Source organism: Populus euphratica, unplaced genomic scaffold, assembly GCF_000495115.2.
Source record: "Populus euphratica unplaced genomic scaffold, PopEup_1.0 scaffold3.1, whole genome shotgun sequence".
Taxonomy (NCBI): domain Eukaryota; kingdom Viridiplantae; phylum Streptophyta; class Magnoliopsida; order Malpighiales; family Salicaceae; genus Populus; species Populus euphratica.
Window position 1 is genome coordinate 4,453,295 of NW_011499847.1, and position 20,638 is coordinate 4,473,932.

The 20,638-nt window shown below is 36.6% G+C and overlaps 4 protein-coding genes and 1 pseudogene across 6 annotated transcripts; 3 read left to right on the top strand and 2 right to left on the bottom strand.

Annotated features, from left to right (window-relative positions):
* The first annotated feature begins 223 nt into the window (after positions 1–223).
* Positions 224–2,298, top strand: LOC105108804 (uncharacterized). The gene is made up of 2 exons (XM_011003264.1): positions 224–736; positions 1,916–2,298. Exons 1-2 carry the CDS (start codon positions 431–433, stop codon positions 2,033–2,035), a joined length of 426 nt encoding a protein of 141 aa, XP_011001566.1. The 5' UTR covers positions 224–430; the 3' UTR covers positions 2,036–2,298.
* A 769-nt stretch (positions 2,299–3,067) lies between these two features.
* On the top strand, positions 3,068–6,868 carry LOC105108812 (pentatricopeptide repeat-containing protein At5g02860-like). The gene is made up of 2 exons (XM_011003277.1): positions 3,068–6,029; positions 6,452–6,868. The coding sequence occupies exon 1, from the start codon at positions 3,340–3,342 to the stop codon at positions 5,830–5,832; it is 2,493 nt and encodes an 830-aa protein (XP_011001579.1). The 5' UTR covers positions 3,068–3,339; the 3' UTR covers positions 5,833–6,029; positions 6,452–6,868.
* A 1,728-nt stretch (positions 6,869–8,596) lies between these two features.
* LOC105108820 (3-oxo-Delta(4,5)-steroid 5-beta-reductase-like) lies at positions 8,597–9,977 on the top strand (annotated as a pseudogene).
* A 286-nt stretch (positions 9,978–10,263) lies between these two features.
* Positions 10,264–12,809, bottom strand: SSN2 (zinc finger SWIM domain protein). Of its 3 annotated transcripts, none has more exons than XM_011003310.1 (6): positions 12,558–12,809; positions 12,414–12,435; positions 12,170–12,275; positions 11,543–11,650; positions 11,306–11,447; positions 10,264–10,282 (listed from the first exon to the last, which is right to left on the bottom strand). In XM_011003310.1, the coding sequence occupies exons 1-5, from the start codon at positions 12,616–12,618 to the stop codon at positions 11,346–11,348; spliced, it is 399 nt and encodes a 132-aa protein (XP_011001612.1). In that variant the 5' UTR covers positions 12,619–12,809; the 3' UTR covers positions 10,264–10,282; positions 11,306–11,345. The 3 variants fall into 3 exon arrangements, with proteins under 3 accessions (XP_011001612.1, XP_011001606.1, XP_011001599.1); XM_011003304.1 differs by lacking the exon at positions 10,264–10,282 and adding an exon at positions 10,788–11,141; XM_011003297.1 differs by lacking the exon at positions 10,264–10,282 and having other exon boundaries at positions 10,788–11,447; positions 12,558–12,808.
* A 2,348-nt stretch (positions 12,810–15,157) lies between these two features.
* Positions 15,158–18,602, bottom strand: LOC105108849 (probable protein phosphatase 2C 63). Its single transcript, XM_011003322.1, has 4 exons — positions 18,072–18,602; positions 17,033–17,406; positions 16,069–16,305; positions 15,158–15,666 (listed from the first exon to the last, which is right to left on the bottom strand). The coding sequence occupies exons 1-4, from the start codon at positions 18,340–18,342 to the stop codon at positions 15,397–15,399; spliced, it is 1,152 nt and encodes a 383-aa protein (XP_011001624.1). The 5' UTR covers positions 18,343–18,602; the 3' UTR covers positions 15,158–15,396.
* Positions 18,603–20,638: the final 2,036 nt, after the last annotated feature.

Sequence of the window (20,638 nt, forward strand, 5' to 3'; positions counted from 1 at the left end):
ACTTATTCCCAGGTCTACCATTGTATATATATTGGCCTTTTCTATTTCTCCTTTAGCCCAGCCCAACTCCTCCATCCCCATCCTCAAACTGCCCAAATTTCTGGTGGATGTCTGTCTCTGTCATATCACCACACCAGGACACTCTTGACCCAACAAAAATCGAACGATCTGTTTTTTCTATAGTGCTTGACCCAGGCAGGGGCATTCAAGTATTTAAAAAATCGTGAAAAAGTTAAAGAATAGCACGCCAGGATTAAGGCGGGATCAGACAAATTCTGTGTTCCTCACTCACACAAAACCCAAAAAACCCTTATCTCTCTTCGCATTCTCTCGAAACACCAAAATTTAAAAGGAAAAAAAAAAAACAAGCTACTTCAAAACCCTCTCCCTCTCTCAGAAACACAAAATTCTCGATTTTTTCCTTTTTCAAATGGCAATTTCTTCAGGGATTTTCTCTACTTTCTTATCCACCGAAACGGTGCCACTTCTCAAGTTTCCTTCTCCTACATCCACTCCTCCTCTCAGGATTCTGGCTGCGCCTCCCGCAAACCCGCGCATGGCGCGGAGTACTGTAGTTACTTGCGCCACGGCATCGACCGGAAACCGTGCTCCACGCGGCATAATGAAGCCGAGGCGAGTCTCACCTGAAATGGCGGACTTTGTTGGTGCTCCCGAGGTCTCTCGTACCCAGGTTCTCAAGATTATATGGGCCCATATCAAGGAGCACAATCTTCAGGTATAATTTTTGTCAGAAGTCGACATTTTGTTCTAAAATCTTGGGTTCCTGTCATTTCCTGTGCTTAATTTTTAGTTAAACGTTTGGATAAGGTTGTTTTGGGACGGTAAAATGTGGTTATTTTTATTCATGGGTTTTCATGCAGTTGATTATTTAATTGATTAGCTGGAGACAGTCATGTTTGTGGATAAGGTTGTGCTGGTGTCAGCGAAATGTTCCAGTTCTGTTGTTGTTGTTGTTGTTATTTTTTTACTTTTACGAGGTTTTTAAGTGTGGGTTATGCTGTTATTGTATTTTAGTTCTGAAAATGTAATATGTTTTATGCGTTGTTTCTTTTCTGGGTTTTGGATAATGTTATGAGGCTGCTGGATAATTGTGGGTTCTTGGGTATTGTTTGTTTGCTGCTCATGTAATTGAATGGAGTTATACTTGGATATGTTTGTTCGATGTAGTTTTTTATTCTTGCATGGCCTGATCATTATTGCTGTGAATTCGTTGATGTATGAACAAGGTGTCTCTCATGTTAGGGATAGATTTCATCACTAGAATTTTGGTTGAGGCATGATTTTATATAGAATTTGGGCTGAGACATGATTTTGTAGGTAGTTCAAGTTTGAGAAACAATTCAGAATAATTTCAAATTTGTAATACATGAATGTGGTATGCACTGCTTTGTTGATATGACCACATGCAGTATGTTTATATGAATGTGGCTTAATTAGAGGTACTGGATTTTATTAACCTGAAAAATGCGAGGCAGCGCTTACAAAATTGTGACTAACTGGCTGTTGGCTTGTCATTTCCTAGCAGCTATCGTTCTTCACTATTAGGGTTAGCTTCCAGCTGAAGAATTTGGTTGAAACAAAAAGCATGATTGGTGTTTGAGTAATGGATAGAATGTTCACTTAATTATCGTTTTACTTCACCCTTTAGAACATTTGCTAGTCCATCTGCTGGTGCGGTCACTTCCCTTTATTTGTTGCATGGTGTATTTACTAATTTGGTGCTAACTCTTTTCTTGAAATGCAGTATTATTGCTCCTCTAGTTCGTCATGTTTGCATGAATCTGGTGTTTGTTTTTCTAGCTGTTTCTGAGCCATTGCATAGAACATCCATGGTGTACGCATATATGGTTATCTCATTAATTTGGAGCTGACTGGACTTGCTGTGTGTTTTTAGGACCCTAGTAACAAGAAGAACATAATTTGTGACGAGAAGTTGAAGAAGATATTTGCTGGTAGAGACCAGGTTGGATTTCTTGAGATTGCTGGGTTGATTAGTCCTCATTTCCTCAAATGAAGTTCAAGATAATGGATCCAGTCTTCATGGTCATCTTTCCCGTGGCAGGGCTGTCTTTTTTGTTGATGATAATAGTCAAAATTATGCCTGGTGCTTTCGGCAGCTTGTGTTTTTGGTCTTAATTAGCAGTACTTACGTGCAGAACTAGCTTTGTTTAGAATTTTGCTTATGGATCCCTTAAATAGTACGATTTTCAAGATGATATTATAACTTTCTGCCAGTTTATGCTTCTGTTGATGAATCTCAAATTTTGATTGAATCTTGTATGCGGTTGTGGTTCTGGCAATATTTTCATATTGGGTGCAGGCTGCATAAAACATGCTCTTCGTATGATTTTAGATAGTTTTGATCTAACAGAAAAACTTATCTCAAATGATCATGGCAGCAGTCGTATTAAGCCGCCCCTTGCCTGCACTTGCCTACCTTAATTACGAACTGGAGTTGTTCAAATGATTTTTGGCAAGTGAGCGTCTCTGGAAAGGCCCCTGGAGTTGGACTCATAACGAGTTCTTGCACAGAACTCCCCCAGAATGGGAGTGCGTGAGGGCAAAAACTAGTAATAGCAGAAAAGTGAACTTTATTGAAGAATATTAGGTTGCAGAAACAAGAAAGAATGGAACGCCGTTCTAATCTAATCCTCGATCCTGGGTCTTCTAATGTTCTATGGAATCTTTGCGTTGTCATTCCTGCAACGGAAAACACAAATTAGATCAGCGAATTCCATATCACCACATGTACGGCTTTTGAACTCCGCAAGATTGGAGAGAGACTTTTAAACTCGAAATTCCCGTGGAGAGTTTGATATTATGGTAGCTTCAAATAATTTTTGTTTTTTATATGGATTCTATATATAATTATATTTTAAATATGAATTTTGTTTATATCAAAATAATATATTTTTATTTATTTTACATAAAAAAATTTATCAAATCAATATTAAACAAACTCATATTTTTTTAATTAATTTATTTTAATCCGCAACTATTCCTCTTTCAACTCCCTAGAAAATTTCAATCATAATGTTTAGTTCTTCGTCCATTTCTTCACTCCTACGAAGCAGAGAGTCACCTTAGCTGACATGGCAAGCTCTATCTGTTCGCCAGAGATTCTTGTCTGCTACCATGGCAGTCTCCATTACTCACTCACCACGTAGGATTGAAACCCTCCTCCCCTCTCAAATCTCTTCTTTCTTAAGTCAAAACACCACACAAACCCAACTAAAGAAACCACCCTCACTTTCTTAAGTCAACTTTTATAATCCTTAAACCCGCCCATAGCCCTCTCAAAGCCTCTCACTCTAAAAAATGACAGAGAAACTAGCTCTCCCTCTTCTCATCACAGACCCACCCCCAACAAAACTCTTACCGCCTCTCCAATCTCACCTCCACCAACAACAGAAAAAACTAACAACACCCACTTCACGACCACCACCACAACATGGCACCCCACCTACGCAGGGCTTCCTTTTCAAGCAAAACCCCAATCTTTCCAAACCCACCAACCCGCAAACCCAACCTGATCCATTTCCTATCCCAAGAAACCGAACCCGAATTGGCAAGGCCCGTGACCCTAACCGTGGCAAACCCTGGACCCACCGTCGTCTCTCCCTTCAAGGTCAGCGAGTTCTAGATTCTTTAAATGACCCTTCTTTCGAAACCAGTGAATTAGATAAAATCTTGAGTCTTTTATTTGATTATTATAGAGAAGAGTTCAGTTTAAGTAGTCGTGGTAAGGAGAGGTTAAGTAATGATGTTTTGGGTATGATTAAGGGTTTAGGGTTTTATAAAAAAAGTGACCTGGCTATGAGTGTGTTTGAGTGGTTTAAGAATAGGAATGATTGTGAATCTGTCTTGAGTAATTCAGCTGTGGCTGTGATTATTAATATGCTTGGTAAAGAAGGAAAAGTTTCGGTGGCAGCATCTTTGTTGAATAATTTGCATAAAGATGGGTTTGAACTTGATGTTTATGCGTATACATCTTTAATAACTGCTTGTGTTAGTAATGGGAGGTATAGGGAAGCTGTGATGGTTTTTAAGAAGATGGAGGAAGAAGGGTGCAAACCAACTTTGATTACTTATAATGTGATTCTGAATGTGTATGGAAAAATGGGTATGCCATGGAACAAGATTATAGGTCTGTTTGAGGGAATGAAGAATGCTGGGATTCTGCCGGATGAGTATACATATAATACGCTGATAACTTGTTGTAGACGAGGATCTTTGTATAAAGAAGCTGCTGCGGTTTTTGAGGATATGAAATCGATGGGGTTTGTGCCTGATAAGGTCACTTATAATACTTTATTGGATGTTTATGGGAAGTCTAGGCAGATTAAGGAGGCGATTGAGGTATTAAGAGAAATGGAGGTCAATGGATGTTCACCAAGCATTGTGACATATAATTCGTTGATATCTGCTTATGCAAGGGATGGTATGTTGGAAGAAGCAATGGAGCTTAAAAACCAGATGGTTGAAAGAGGGATTAAACTGGATGTTTTTACTTACACTGCAATGTTGTCAGGATTTGTGAGGACTGGTAAGGATGAGTCTGCAATGAGGGTTTTTGAGGAAATCAGAACTGCAGGTTGCAAACCTAATATTTGTACTTTCAATGCCTTGATTAAGATGCATGGTAACAGGGGAAAGTTTGCAGAAATGATGAAGGTTTTTGAGGAGATCAAAATTTGCTGCTGTGTACCAGATATTGTTACCTGGAATACCCTTCTAGCAGTGTTTGGGCAAAATGGGATGGACTCAGAAGTGTCTGGAGTTTTCAAGGAGATGAAGAGGGTTGGCTTTGTACCAGAGAGGGATACCTACAACACCCTAATCAGTGCGTACAGTCGGTGCGGTTCATTTGACCAAGCCATGGCTATGTACAAGAGAATGCTGGAAGCTGGGATCACACCTGATCTTTCCACCTATAATGCTGTTTTGGCAGCTTTAGCTCGAGGAGGGCTATGGGAACAGTCAGAGAAAATACTTGCTGAAATGCAAGATGGCATGTGCAAGCCCAATGAACTGACATACTGTTCTTTGCTTCATGCTTATGCCAATGGCAAGGAGATTGGACGGATGCTTGCTCTTGCGGAGGAGATATGCTCTGGTGTAATTGAACCTCATGTTGTGCTCTTGAAGACCCTTGTTTTAGTTAATAGTAAATGTGACCTCCTATTAGAAGCTGAGCGTGCATTCCTGGAGTTGAAGAGAAAAGGCTTTTCACCTGACTTGAGTACTCTGAATGCCATGATTGCTATTTACGGCAGGAGGCAGATGGTTACGAAAACAAATGAGATCTTGAACTTCATGAAAGAGAGTGGGTTCACTCCTAGCATGGCAACTTACAATAGTTTGATGTACATGCACAGCCAATCAGAGAACTTTGAGAGGTCAGAAGAAGTTTTAAAAGAAATCCTTGCAAAGGGAATAAAACCAGATATAATTTCATACAACACTGTTATTTTTGCATATTGTCGAAATGGGCGGATGAAAGAGGCTTCACATATATTCTCAGAAATGAGAGAATCTGGGCTTATTCCAGATGTAATCACATATAATACTTTTGTTGCAAGTTACGCAGCTGATTCAATGTTTGAGGAGGCTATTGATGTTGTTTGCTACATGATCAAGCATGGATGTAAACCGAACCAGAATACATACAACTCAATCATTGATGGATACTGTAAACTTAATCTCCGGGATGATGCAAACAAGTTCATAAGCAGCCTTCATGAGCTTGATCCACACATTTCCAGGGAGGAAGAGTGCAGGTTATTAGAACGTTTAACCAAATGGTCATAGGCAATCCCTTTCTTATCTGTCTCATGTTTTGATTAGGCATGAAGATGTGGTTAATATGGATGATCCAGCAAAAGCTTCCTAATGTTTCCTGGAGGCTGAAGAGATGCAAGCACCCAGGAACACATCTATTTGGAGGGCGGTGCTTGGATCCAGACAAGACATGAAAAGAAGGGGAAAGGGGAGTTATTGACTTCAAGGTATGAGTACGTCTATCAAATGTGAATCATTTTGTACCATTAGCATTTGGTGGTTATGAGAATCAAAATTTTGAAAATTCTCTCTGCAACATGTCATCATCGTGATTAATGATTTGATTCTCTTAATGTACAAGAAGAAGGCATTTTTATTATATTTACTTGAGAAGAAAATTGTTTCTCTGTAACTATGGATGGGATGGATATCCTCATTTTGTTCTTATGGGCCATGTAGATTATAAGTATTGTTTTGTTAGTTGAACTTAGTTTTGAATCTCTTGCCAAAGCATTTCCTGGCTTTACCCTATCTTACCTCCTTTTCCTGAGTATGAGGAGTTATTTATTTTGACAAAATTTTACTGTCATTGGAAAGGTGGCCTTTAATTTTCATTGCTAAGATGTGATTTTTCATGTAATGTTGTTAGGTTCTTGAGCTTCGAACTATGTGGTAAAGAAAGAAGGAAGAATGAATGGTTTGTCCAGGAGAGTTGCTAATTGGCCATTTCGTAGCTGATGATACGTGATCTTACATAAAGTTCTCGCTTCTGGCGATATATACTGAAAGTTGCTAAAGGTGTGTACAATGTATATATTGTAGGTGTAACAAAAAGTAAAAAGCTATATATAAATGCCGAGTTAATGAATAGCTATGCCCTAAAGATACGACAATGTGGCTTTTGAACTCCATTTGTTAGTTTTGTGAAGCTCAGTTATACTCGAAACCAGAAACATGAAAGCCAACAGTATTTCAGCGGTCCACTGGACTGTTGTATCTTCAAGAATGATTATGAAAAACAGAAACGTTGTTAATGGGGAGAAACTTATATAGGAGTAATTGTCTATCGTCATCCTTGTATTCCCGGTTGAACTTCTTGTGTGTTTGGCTCGTTTCGTTGCGGTAGTTTTTATGATTACAGTTTGAAAAAGTAGCTTCAAGCATGACCAAGGTTTTAAAAGAGAGTTTATAGTGAAATTCATGCCAAACTATGATATATATATCGATTAATTAAACATTTTTAAAATTGTGATGAGGACAAAACATAGTTTCAATCAGCACATTAGCAATCAATCCTTCACACATTTGTCACCATCCTGTAATTTATTTGATGTATTATCAATGACAAGTCCTTAAAATTCATCCTTACTAGGAACAACATTGTAGGTTTCATGTCTACTTCAAACAACTTGCTTAATGGCTGGCTTAAAATATTTGCCAAAACCATATTTCATTTCTTACTGTGATTTTTTCTGCATAAAGCGAAGGATTTTGAACTTCAAACTTCCAAGCTGGCCTGGGTCCTATTATATTTTTCCTTGGTTATTCACTAGAGAAAAGTAATTTGCTCATAGAAACAGAGTCTGTCTTCCTTGGTGACATGATTTAGCATTAGACCTCAGAGTTAAAAGGATTGCACGCTAAAAATTCCAAGTTAAAACTGGTCATTACAATAGTCGGATGACAGCTCCCTAGGTCTGATACTAACTTGTCATTCAGAGTTGGATAGAAATAGCATAAAATACATTATTTTGAATCAAGTAGTGAATTTCACTCATTTTGCTAAAAAGTTTTAACACAAATGCTAATCCATCCACAGTTCTGCTTCGGGCTGAGCACTTCTAGTTCGATCCGGTTTTGAACAAAAATAAATAATTAAATTAAATTTTATTTAATTTTTTGAATAAAAAACAAACTAAAACCCGGTTCAGATTGATTAATTTTAATTCTATTTGATTTGGTTTTTTCTCTTTCAAACCAGTTGAAACCGGTAATTAGTGACCAGAAAAACACCAATAGAGGCTAAGTTAGTCAATGACATTCTAAACATCTCTTGTAAGTTTGGTAAATTTTCAAGAAGCTATAATCCATGTATCTCATCATCAAAGTTAATACCCATTGCAGTCAACTCATTAATAATTTCTTGAAACTTGTTAAAGTGATGTTTCATCTTGATATCTCAATGATATCATCTGCTTTATTGCATATAACTTTAGGTTTACATAGAAGGGAGAGAAGTAAAGGAGAGTAAAAGGAATCAAAGCATAGACTAAAAACTAGAGAGTAAAGGAAGAAAAATCAGAACAAAGACTACAGTGAGAATAAATGAAGAGATATGTAGAGAAGGGAGTAAGGTGAGAATAAAGGGAGGGAAAGTACGCAGAGAAGGGGGGCGGTTGATGGCTGATTATGACTCTTGAGTTAGAAAACATTGTATTTATAGTTGATTTTTTTAAGTGTTGGCTGATTAAATCAGTTCGGTTTAGTTTAATTAGTTTTAGATTTTAAAAATTAAAACTGAATTAAATCGAAATTTTTTTTATGATTTTTAATTAGTTAATTCAGTTTTTTTAATTTAATTTTTTCAGTTATCTTTTTTATTTTCTCATATTAATTGATTTATCAGTTTTTTTCTCACCTCTGGTTCCACTGCCTGCTCATATGAATGGCGTCCTCCGCAACTCAAATTAGCTCCTATCTTCAGAGACGCAATAATCTGATGTGGCTGTCGATTTCATAGCCTTGTTATATCAAGTATGAGTCCAGACAAGCCATAATGGTATTAGTTCCATCTCTATGGTTTAGTTATTATAAGAACCCTAGGGATCACGTTAGGCTGACAATGATGATTTACGCTCCAAACACCAGAAAACAGTTGTCAGAACACCCTTTTTTCTACGGTTTACCTTTCAATGTGACAATGAACTAATAAAGCGTGCAAGGTAAACAAAATGCCTAATTACCAAAACCCCAATAACAAGGATAGAAGCACCATGATATAAACAAGGTGTTTCAATAAATAAACTGAATTTTTAGGTCCTTTTACACATTTCCACGACGTAATTGCTCATCTTTGGCTCTCTAATCTCCCTCTTCTTGCAAGCACTTCTCTCCATCCTTCTCTCTGATTTGCAAATTCAGAAAGCACAATCACTATGAGTTGGTGGTGGGCAGGAGCCATAGGTGCTGCAAAGACTTTTTTTTAATAAAAAAACTCAATTTATTCCTCTTCATTTTCCATTTCCTGTTATGTAATTATAGGTGAGCTAATGATTTTTATTTGATCAAACAAAACGGAACAAACCTTAAGAGGATGGTGATGCACCACCAAAGTACCAAAGCGTGGCCCTCATAATAGGTGCCACAGGCATTGTAAGCAGCAGCTTGGCCGGGATCCTCCCTCTTGCAGGCACCCCGGGTGGGCCCTGGAAAGTTTAAGGAGTTGCACGCCGTCCACGGCCAATCTGGCAATCCGATCACCAAATTAAATACCTCCAAATCCGATGTGATGTCTTGAACGATGCATAAACCCATTGAAAAGCTCTCAAAACTCACAGATGTAACCCACATCTTTTACGTTGCCTGGGCTAGCAAGTCTACAGAAGCTGAAAACTGCATTTTTAACAACACCATTTTACATAACGTGCTTAAAGCTGTAATCCCTAACACTCCAAACTTGCAGCACATTCGCTTGCAAACAGGACGCGAGCATGATTTGGGTTCTTTTGAGTCTTGTTTAAGGTTCAGCTCTTATGACCCTCCATTACATGAGGATCTTCCAAGGCTAAATTCATTGAGTTTTTATCAAAGGATGTTTTGTTTAATAAGGTTCAGAGGAAGGGGGGGTTTGAAATAGTCTGTTCATAGGCGTGGAGCTATATTTGGGTTTTCGCCGGCTTGTTTGTTGAATATGGCGAGGACTCTGAGTGCTTACGCCACGATAGGCAAGTATGAGGGGCTTGCATTGATGTTTCCAGTAGCACTAGTTCATTTAGAAGCTCTAGTTTCCTGAAACAGATCCTAGTTGGTGGTTATTTTTAGCTGCTGTCGCAACTTTAATCCTTCTTCTTGTTGTCTTAATGGACATACTGATGAGCGAGCAGTGTTACTTGGCACTTTAGCCATCAAAATACAGGCAAAGCAAGAGCAGCATGAGACAAGGGAGATGCAGTTCAATGGGAAAAGGGATTTAGAGCCTTTGCTAAGCATTTTCAGAAATCCTCAAAGGATGTTCATCCCAACATTTTGTAAGCCTTCCAGGTTACACCACTTTTTGAGAACGTGATGAGAAGACGACATTTTCATAATGTTTTGCAAGCTTGTAATCCAGTTATTTTTCTATTGTGGGGTTGCAGGAAACAACGACCAAGTAGATTCTTCTCGGTCAGCAATTTTGTACCCATTTACCAGGTTAGCGTCTAGACCTGGTTCATTCCATTCCCAACAAACCCCATCGTTTACTTCTCACGCCACAGGAAGGCTGAAATGTTGAAATAGCTCTTTGGGTTACATGATTGGAGAACATGTAACATTGAACTACCGAGACAACAGATCACTAACACAATTCAAATCAACTGGCATTAGCATGCATTTGGGACAATTTCAAATGTGGCGTTTTTACACATCTGCTGAACATGTAACATTGAACTGTTCATGGATAACATCAGCGATTCAAATCGTCTCTGATTAGTGATGCTTTTGAGACAATTTTCAAAGCGGGGCTAGACATTATTTGCTTAACATGTAAAATTGATCCGTTCATTAATAGCATTGATGATTCACTGTGCATTGCATTTTTCATGAACATCTAATCTAATGAAAATGAAAGAAAAAGAAACTCAACATGACTAAAGATGTGAAGATCTATTGTATGCAATAGAACAACAACTACGAAGTATAAAACAACATTGGTGGGGCATAAACACCGTGCAAGTTCAATGGTTGTCCTTTTTAGGATTGCACCTGATAGCATGCAACATTTAAGATATTTTAAGCATCATTTCTAGCCAAGGTGCAAATATTACCAAAAGATCAAACCGTGGAAACAAGTTAGATTCTTGAGTTTACAATGACAACACAAGAATGACAAAAATTTAATGTAATCCATGAATGCCAACGGGGAATGGCACTTTCTATAAATCAAGATCAAAATGAAATGAAATGTGGTGCCGGAGTCTCCTAAATCTAAATTATACTAAAGCCTGTTTGGTCTTGACTGAAATGTACATAATCGTTTGCAGCACCAGAGCCAGAGTTCCGAGTATGGCCATCGTTGCATCAGTAAAGGATCAAAGCTAATATTGCATCGCTTGTTGAGAAGTAGACCTGATTATGGAATTCTTAAAGATTTTGAGGTACAGTAAGTTGCAAAGCTCAACCGAATTAGTGATGTATTATTTCATCTCCTGGAAGTAGTTGTAGAATTTCATTGCTGGTAGTTGCTTCCAAAGTCAGAAGCCTACGAAATTAATAAAACTTTTGCTACAATTCTCTTGGACATTACCTCTTCTTTTTTATAGTCAGATCCCTTCCATCTCCACATGTTATAGTTTGATGAGTAAGAGAGCCAGTTGCTCATCGGACACTTTAACATCAATGAATGCTCCTAATGCTGCTGCAAGTCTTGCAGCTAATTGATGCTTACACTGAAATGGATTCAAGAAATGAAAGAGTTGATCATAAAACATTATAGAAAAGTGGTTTCAACAAACTAAAATGATAAAAAAAAAAGAAATCTTACACAAAGTTGTTCTCCTCTGTTGACAATGTCATAAAAAAATGAATAACAGGCACAATAGTGTTCAGGAAAACAGAAATACTCCTCCTTCCTCCGTGATTCTCCCACCACCTAACAACATCAGCAAACAAGAAATTATTTTAACAAATGAGTTCTTAAATGATCAAATCTTAATCTTTACTTCTATCTTTTTAAACGAAACATATTTAACAATTTGTTCACAGTGTTAACTACCAAGTTTCTTCAGCATAATCCAATTTCGCCTCAAACCCATTTGCCAAATCAGTTCTTAAATGATTGATCCTAAAATTTTACAGCTATTCTCAAATAGGGAGAACCTTAATTGCACTCTTTTAATCTTCGAGCCTTTCTTTAGTAAGCTAATCCAAACTAAATTGCTCAAACATTCCTATTTATAAATTTACACCAAAACAGTCAAACTCATCAGATATTCCATTTAAACTGAAGTTCCTAGCTTATCACCCCGCCATTTTATCACAAAACAATTCAACCTAAACCAATTTTATTTGCATTTTAAAACCCGAATTAGGCCCTAGATCCAAACTCGAACAACCATGTGCAAAAATTTGAAGTCTAAAGTACAATGCATAGCAAAGAATAGAATTGAACCTGAAAGATGGAACGACCGCTGGGCTGACCAGAGATCTTTTTGACACCTCTCTGGTCCACTATCTTTGTTGCCCTCTCAAGATTCTTACCAAACAAGAAATGCAAGCTACATTTAACCCAAACAACACACACGAAGAAAAGGCCCAAAATCAATCAACCCATTTACAACATTTTACAAATCAATACTAACTTGATCAAAAGAAAGCTAGGAAATTGGAAAGTGACTATTTTATATGCTACTCACATTGAAAGCTGCTCCTCAGTCACTGCCACCATTTACATTAGCCACGGAAAAAAAAAAAGACACTAAACGTCATTTAATAGAAGGTGGGTTTAAAAGACTTTAATAACTAAATATTAAAAAGCATGAGATATAGAAAGAGATGACCTGATTGGGTTGATTCAATGGTTTTCCAAACTGTATCTGCAACCAAACTACTTGCACTCATTCCTTCTTCCTTAATTTTGCAATAAAACCTACCTGAATGTTCGAGGGTCTCCACTGATTCCCATTTATCTTGAGTGTCTGTTTCTGAAATTTCAAGTCTTGTTCTAAGGACAAGAAAAGAAATTTCGAGTTTATGAGCTCAACCTCAACGGGTTCACTTTCTCTGTGATAGTGAGTTTTTTTAGGCTTTGTTTCGGCCTCCTATCCCTTGCTCGTTTCGAAAGTCTTCACTCTTGAGCCCGGTAACAAATGGGCTTTATGAGCTCACCGGGTCTAATTTCTCCTTGCATTTTCTAATTAATTTTGTATATTTAAAAGAGAGTTATTTTTAAAATTGTTTTAAATTTAGAAATATATTAAAATAATATTTTTTTTAATTTTTAATTTATTTTTGATATTATTATATCATCATTAATATCCTTTTTCTCATCCTTCTATTTATCTGCATAATTTTCTATTTTTCTTTACAATATAAAAAAATAAAAAATTAATTTAAAGTTAATTTTTTTTTAAAATACGGCTGAACAGTAATGCAAAATACCATTCTAACCTGACATGTGTCTCACAAAACGCACAATTCACATTTTACTATGTATATCTTTTAAATTAATTTTATTTTTGTTATAAAAAAGGAGGAGGTCTAATTGACTCATTTATATTAATTTAATACCTTTATCATTATGGCTTCTCCTAATTTTGCGTCTTTGCTCATACGACCAGGTTACATATATTTTCAATAACTCGATGCTGTAATCATGGCTTATGCTTTGAAGGTGTCACGTTCTTGATTGATATTGTTTTTTAAATATTTTTCTTAAAAAAATCATTAAAACAATATTTTTTATAATTAAATAATGCCTATATAATGCCTTCTTTTTTCTCCTACACAGCGATATAAAAGATGTTTATCCTTGAATTTTCTGTTCAAAGACCGAAAACTATACGAGAGAGTTGCTAGTAAAAACTAGAAGAGATTATTACATAAAAAGGAAAGCATTCGCATAACACATGACAAAGTAGTTTTGTCGATGTTGTTTTTTTCTTTGCCTGGAGGAGCTGATAGCACAGCAATGGAGACTCCGGGATTGTACATGAGACAACAAGCCCATCAATATTTCATTTGAACTTGAGCTGGTGGCCTCTTAGCCCCGACAGATTTCTACTGTCCCCTACTGTTTGCTTTGGCATAACAGTTTGAAAGAATAACTTGGGGCCTTGGGCGCTGATTCTTGTAACTTGACGTGCTTGTCTGTGTATTTCTGCCTTCTCCAACAATTATACCTACGAGTTTTTGAGCATGCAAAAACAAGCGTCTTGCCTTTCCTGATTACTTTTGTTATTGTTTCTGTCTCTTCATTTGTACGATTGAATGCTTGATTCAACTTTTCCATGTCTTGTAAAATTGGACTGTTGGATTGTAGAGTTTTTCCTGTTTGCCTCAGTCTCGTCTTGAACGCGGCTTTGTTTATCTCATTCAAGAGTCCTTCTAGGAGCTCACCAAACACTGCTCCAACATCAGCTCCACCAAGCAATTCAGCCGCCATCACTGTTTCTCTACAGTACAAGGAGTTTTTCTAATATTTTTTATTTTATTTTCAAGAACCTCAAATCCTCCCAATCAAGGATGCAAAGTTGGGCAAAGCAAAAATAACGATGGATGCATCATGGTCTCGCAAGGGTTAAAGCTTTCCTATATCCTTCTATTCTTTTCTTTTTTCTTGTTTATGTTTAAAAACTTTTTATGTTATTTATCTTAATATCATTCATGTATATTACATTTTTGTGATCATCATATCCTCTCATTAATCATCAATGGGACCTAAAGCCTGAAGCTAAGGCCAATCCGATCGTTTTGATTGTTGCAAGGAGCCATGCTTGAGTGAGTCCTCACAACCCCCCCTCCCTTTTTATTTAATTGACATAGATATTCATGTAAATTTTTTAGTGGTTTTGAAGTTTATAAACCTTGAATTAATAATTTTTAAAAAACAAATTTAAAAACTAACCAATTAAACTACATCCCTCAGATTTCAATCTCCTTTCTTACACATTGCCAACTACATGGATTCTAGAGTTCAATCTCCTTTCTTACGCATTGCCATCTACATGGATTCTTACGCATTGCCATCTACATGGATGCAGGGGTGACTTGTCTGCGTTTGCATATTGCTCTAAAATCACGGATGTGCTTGTTTTTGTTCTTCAATTCAACTCAAATTCGGCAATTTTTAACATCGAGGTAGTTTTTTCTTCCTATTATGGAGGACTTTGAAGTTCTTTCCTCGTGTGAAAGTAGTGCATCGTTTAGGTTTGAGCTACGAAGGAAGAAGCAACTGACAAATATATGCTGTGCGCTGGGCAGGGAGGCTCATGAAATGACTTCTTAACTCAGCTCACGTGCTGCTAATGGGCAACGGTTCAAGAATGGCCAGTGCTTGAAGTCAGAGGCTTTTAATAAGGCAAGTGCAGTGCAATTTATACCCTAAAAATGGCCTTGGACCCTTGGCTACCGGAACTATCAGATTTTACAAGCCCAAAAATAATCAATGATGACCTGTAATTTCTAAAATTTGGATAACAAAAGAGGCACAAAATTGGTGCTACAATTTCTGAAAAATTAACCAGTCATTGATAGAATGAAACAAGTATAGTTGTATATTTACTTGGAAAAGGCTCACACCAGAACCCGCTATAACTTCATCTACATAAAATGTATTCTCCTATAATATACCTTGAAATCAAGAAGTCAGCGTTACCCCTTCAGAGGGGTTTTCCTTGTTCAAGAAATTGTTTGAAGCAAGTCCACCTCTGCTTGATCTGCATTAAGGGAGAAAATGTCGACTGGAGCACTGGTGCAGCCAACAACATTATTCTTTAGTCGACCATTGGAGGAACCTTTTTGGTGATGAAGATAAATTACAATCACGGTGATATCATCATGAAAATGCCGCCGCGTTCCCTTTTTTATTTTCTTTATGTCATTATATCTCATCTCTCTTTTCTTTGCAGCCTCCTGAATAGCAGCTCTCACCAATCTCTTAGCAATCCCCTGCAGGTGTCAAGACAGCCCAGAGAATTGTCAAGCAAGCAACAAAATTTGGACAGGCAGTAATAACTCCAGACAAGTGAACATCCATGACATCTAGTTTGTTTACCAATGCATTTGCTTAAAAGTTCAGATGTCAGGAATATCCTATTTCCAAAACAATGTCCATGTTCAGCAGAAATACGGTGCATTTAGATGCTACGGATGGATGAAACTGAATTCTCACATTCTCATGGGTTCAATGAAGCTTGTTTTATGAAAAAGAAATTCAATTTTCATTCCCAAGGATCCCATCAAAACCTAACTTGCCTAACCTCAGAGTATAAATTAGGTCCAGGATTTAAATATCAATAAGAGTTGCAAGAAAAAGTAAATGAAACATCTAAGTCAAAGACAGGCACTTACAGCTCTTGGGTTTTTGAAAACAATCTCCACAGCTGCTTCATCGGTCAATTGTTCCCAAAGACCATCTGAAGCGAAGATCAGGAACAAGTCTTCTGACCTCAACTTTCTAATGAGAATGGAAGGTTCTGGATTCATTACTGGCCGTTTCAAAGGAATAGGGTTCCCAAACTGCTGAAAAATTGGGTCCCTGTTAATCTCTGGTTTCTTCAGATACACATCACCAATGGATCTAGATACCTGAAAAGGGAAAAGGGAAACAGGGAAGGTTCATTCCACCTTCTTCTACAACATGCCTAAGATAGTAAATCAGCTCCAAAACTTCAGGGAGCCAGGTAACACATGAACACAATGGTTCAGTTCATCAACCAGAAGATCACACTATGATGTTTCTAGTCTCCGGATAAGTTAAATAGAAGGGGGGAAAAAAGGATCAAGACTTCCGGTAATTACATAAGCATTCTTGTTAGGCCTCAGGGGTTTTCATTTACCTCTCATGCATCAGAAGACATACTGCTTCACTTGATTGCATGAAATGGTAGACCAGGAGGCAGAGCATAAGATTCCTGGAAGGGTATGAATCATGAATGTAACCCCCAGGCCAACTTTAACTATAGTGTTTCCATCATAGACAGATGCCTATCATAAAGCAAAAGCAAAAGATAAAGATAAGAGAACCGAACATAAAATTGGATGCCTTCAGAATTGATCCATCTTCAGACCAATTACTTTATGTCAAACACACTACAAAATAGTGTTTTTAAGACAAAGGTTATCCAAGTAACTCAAAACAAACCTGGCAAGACATTGCAAGACAATCAAGAGGATGAAGAAAAATATTTGGCACCTAAATGAATGAATGTATAATGCCACAAACAAACAATACCCAATTAGCCGAATTCTCATAACTAACAAGCAAAAACAGGAACAAGAAGAACAGCTGCTCAGCAACAAGAAGCCATTTTACCTGTATAATGCCCTTAATCCTCCAAACTCCACGAGTATAGACTACAATATGTGAATCATCAGGATGAAGTGCCTGAACCTCCTTTCTCACCTCCTCAACAGCAACATTGTGATCAGTTGATAACCTTTCTGCCAGTACCTTTTTTTTCTTATCCTCATCAACTCCTCGGCCAAGAACTACCCTGGAGTCCCCAAGGTTCGCAACATATAACACATCATTTGAAATAGCTCCAACCAAACAACATGATCCAGCAGAAGCAATTTGTGGCTTCCATGGTAATGATCGCTTCACTAAATGACAAAACTCCTCTTCAGTTGCATTAAATGCCTTCCTTATCACGTCAGCTGACAACCCCCCATGCTCTGTAGCAAATTCTGCAATCAAAACTAACATCTTAGATAGAGAATGACACAATTACGAAGAAGTCTGTTGCATAGAGGCCAGTTTAGTCCACGTCTTAGGCAGCCAAATTTTTTATTCTTATCACATATTATCTAGTTTCTTTTCCAATCGGCCCACAAATAAAAACACAAACAAACAAAGCTCCAATTCAATAAAGCCAGAAACTTTGAAGGTTTTCTACAACTTGTCACCCTAACACTAACATAAGTAAACCCACAAAAGCAAACTCCAGCCTCTCATATCGAGATTCATTCTATTGAAATGGAAAAGATATTAATACATACTATTGCTCTAGCGCGAACAAGGGTTAGGTGACCAAAGAAAAGATAGTAAAAAATGAAGAATAAGATAACGTATGATTAATAATAATAATAATAAAAAACTCTCTTTCCTTTCTATAATTTGTGATATGGGGTTTGGGAATTCAAACTCAAACACACAAAGACTGGACCTTGAGTCCTTAACCACAGGACCAATAGATTAAGAAACCAAAACCACAAATAAATTCAGGGTTTAAGATAATCACCATGATCATGATCATTACAATCAAGAAAACAACTAATTAAGACAAAAAACAAAACAAACTAAAGAAAAAAAAAAAACAAGAGGGGAGAGAGAGAGAGGAGAGAATTCTCACTATGCATGTAAGGAAACAAATGTTTATTGACAAATCGGGAAGCTTCAGGACCGCCATGACCATCATAAACACCAACAAAAGTAGCGGAGGAGGACGTAAGAACCTGACTTTGATCTTCTAAATTAGAATTAGCTTGAACAACCGCAATTGAATAATCACCAGACGCATGTTGTTTTAAATCAGCATGCCACATCAATCCATCACCGCCGCCACCACCTGCTACCCGACCAAAACACCTCTCTAATGGTCTGTACCACGATCTCAACATCATCTGCTTTAACAACTTCGAATGCTCCCGTTCTCGTTGTTCTTTGTTTCGTTGGTTCTAGAATTTTGTGGTGGTGTCTTTTTTGCCTTTCCCTTATTGGCTTTCTCTGTTTCTGTGGAAATAAATATATGGCCCTTTTTTTCATTCAAAAAGAAAAGAGATACCGCGTGAAGACGAAGAGTGAATGACAGGAAGCTTTTCGGTTATTGCTTTCAGTGGACACTACACGTTTACGCTCTTTCTCCATCTGTTACTCTATTATATAAGCAACTTCCAGTTCTTTTCGAGTGTGTGTGTGTGCGCTTATATATTTACTTTTTGTAACTTTCTTGTTGCTTTACAATTTTTTTAAAATGTTTTTTTTTTTTAGGTTATTTTTCTTGTTCTTTGTTCTAGCAGACTTTGATCCTTGGAGTCTAGCTTATTTAATTTATTGTTTGGTTGTAGTAGGAAATTAGAAATGATCGTTTTTATTGACTTTCGACGTAGAATTTTAGATCATTACCACAAATATTATTATACAAAAAAACCCTACATTTTGACCCGTATCTCTGACTATGGATTAGGTTTGGATTTGACCAAGAAATTTAGATCAAGGTTAGCATTAAATTTCTTGGAAGGATCTCTCTTTTTTTTTTGTTGTTGTTGTTATTGTTCTTGTAATTCTTTCTAATTAAATTATATGCTTACAATGTTTTTTTTTTTAAACAAAAACAATTTAAAAAAACACATCTTTTATATTAATATAATTTCAAAGACACATCTACCAGATGATTATTCCAAGATTTAAACTTAAAAATTAAGAAATGAAGGAAATACTTTTAACTAGACCGAGACTCTTAAGTATTCATCCACAGAAGAAATTACTATATATATATATATATATAACTCTTAGCCTAATGATTTATATGTATATAATTTTAGTACAAATTAACTGCATGAGTGTCGTGGATGTGTTAATTAGCCTAATGATCAACAAATCGATCGATGTACTAAATATTGATCTCCATATCAACAATAAAGAGAGGAAGAGAGAGAGAGAGCTCTCTTTAATAATTGATTATTTAGATCTTTCATGTCGTAGGCATAAATTTCTTTCTCAATGATTTTATTAGTATTATTATTTTAATTTGAATTTAAGCAAAGGGGATGGAACACCCCCCTCTTTCTCTTTATGTGTGTGTAAGGTTTGAGAGTGAGGGATATATGTATTTTTACTTGAAATTATATTAGAATGATTTTTTATGTTAATATATTAAAATAATTTAAAAATATAAAAAAATCATTTTAAATATAAAAATTAAATTTTTATAAAATATTTTTTAAAACGGAATTCCAGACAAACTCCCTACAAACCGAGGCTAATCCAAGTAGACACTTGAAAGACAATCATTGAGTGATATAATATTTGTGGGAAATCAAAACAATTCTCAGGCAAATTACACTCGTTTGAAGTCTTGAGTGCAATTTCACCTTAGCGTCCACCATATACAAGACGACGGTAGATATTGACTCTATTTCTACCACTATAATTTAATGTTTCAAGTAACAAAAGTCAAGAGTGGTTCCATGTCGTGAAAGACAAATCGTTCAAATCACAAATAATAAAGTCCAAATTTACTACCAACCAAATGGAAGTATTGTCTGGCTTTAATTACATGCTGGACATTCTTGTACGCAAGCAATTATACCTTCCATTTACTTCCAGGCTCCTCCTAGTTACTTCCATGTGATCGATGCTGCAAATGCAAGCAACTATTAATGGTGTCTCTGTTTTCCAATGACAGAATTAAGATGACAGATAATGTGACATAAAAATAAAAAAAAACTTATAGCCTTGTAGTTAGAGGAGAGTGCTTGCCATTTATTGGGCGGAGAAAATGAGATCAGATGTCATTGGAAACCAGCTGAGTCAAAGAGTTAAGGCTTTTAATGAGTAACTGAGTAGGTAGCCAGAGAATTTTCATTTTCATACAGTTCCTGCTCACTGTTTTCCTGCGCGTAGTTTTTCAGAAAACATCAAAATTTGGTTTCCAATGCTTCAAAACTCTGCCAAACAAAAACTAGCCTTCTTGGCCAAATCTTGTAGATTCCAATTTGGTTTTCTTTGTAGTTCTTTGATTAATTTGTCAGAAATTACTCCTAGTTGATCAATCTTCATGTATCATTCCAGTACACAATTTTGCAGTCCCTAGCAGGACCCGTTCTCAATGTCCTTTCTTTCTGTGATATATTTCATAAGAAAGTGTAAACTTTTGGTTAATTCTTTTCAATTGATACAAACCAGACAAAAAATTCC

Bases quoted from the DNA above. Each gene is read 5' to 3' on its own strand.
- LOC105108812 (XM_011003277.1), top strand. From the start codon at position 3,340: ATGACAGAGAAACTAGCTCTCCCTCTTCTCATCACAGACCCACCCCCA.
- LOC105108804 (XM_011003264.1), top strand. From the start codon at position 431: ATGGCAATTTCTTCAGGGATTTTCTCTACTTTCTTATCCACCGAAACG. The intron at 737-1,915 runs GTATAATTTTTG...GTGTGTTTTTAG, and splicing joins TCAAGGAGCACAATCTTCAG to GACCCTAGTAACAAGAAGAA.
- LOC105108849 (XM_011003322.1), bottom strand. From the start codon at position 18,342: ATGATGTTGAGATCGTGGTACAGACCATTAGAGAGGTGTTTTGGTCGG. The intron at 16,306-17,032 runs GTAAAATGGCTT...TTCCCTTTTCAG, and splicing joins GGATTAAGGGCATTATACAG to GTATCTAGATCCATTGGTGA. The intron at 15,667-16,068 runs GTAAGTGCCTGT...TGACACCTGCAG, and splicing joins TTTTCAAAAACCCAAGAGCT to GGGATTGCTAAGAGATTGGT.
- SSN2 (XM_011003310.1), bottom strand. From the start codon at position 12,618: ATGAGTGCAAGTAGTTTGGTTGCAGATACAGTTTGGAAAACCATTGAA. The intron at 12,436-12,557 runs GTCATCTCTTTC...AAATGGTGGCAG, and splicing joins CATTGAATCAACCCAATCAG to TGACTGAGGAGCAGCTTTCA. The intron at 11,448-11,542 runs GTAAGATTTCTT...AATCCATTTCAG, and splicing joins ACAGAGGAGAACAACTTTGT to TGTAAGCATCAATTAGCTGC.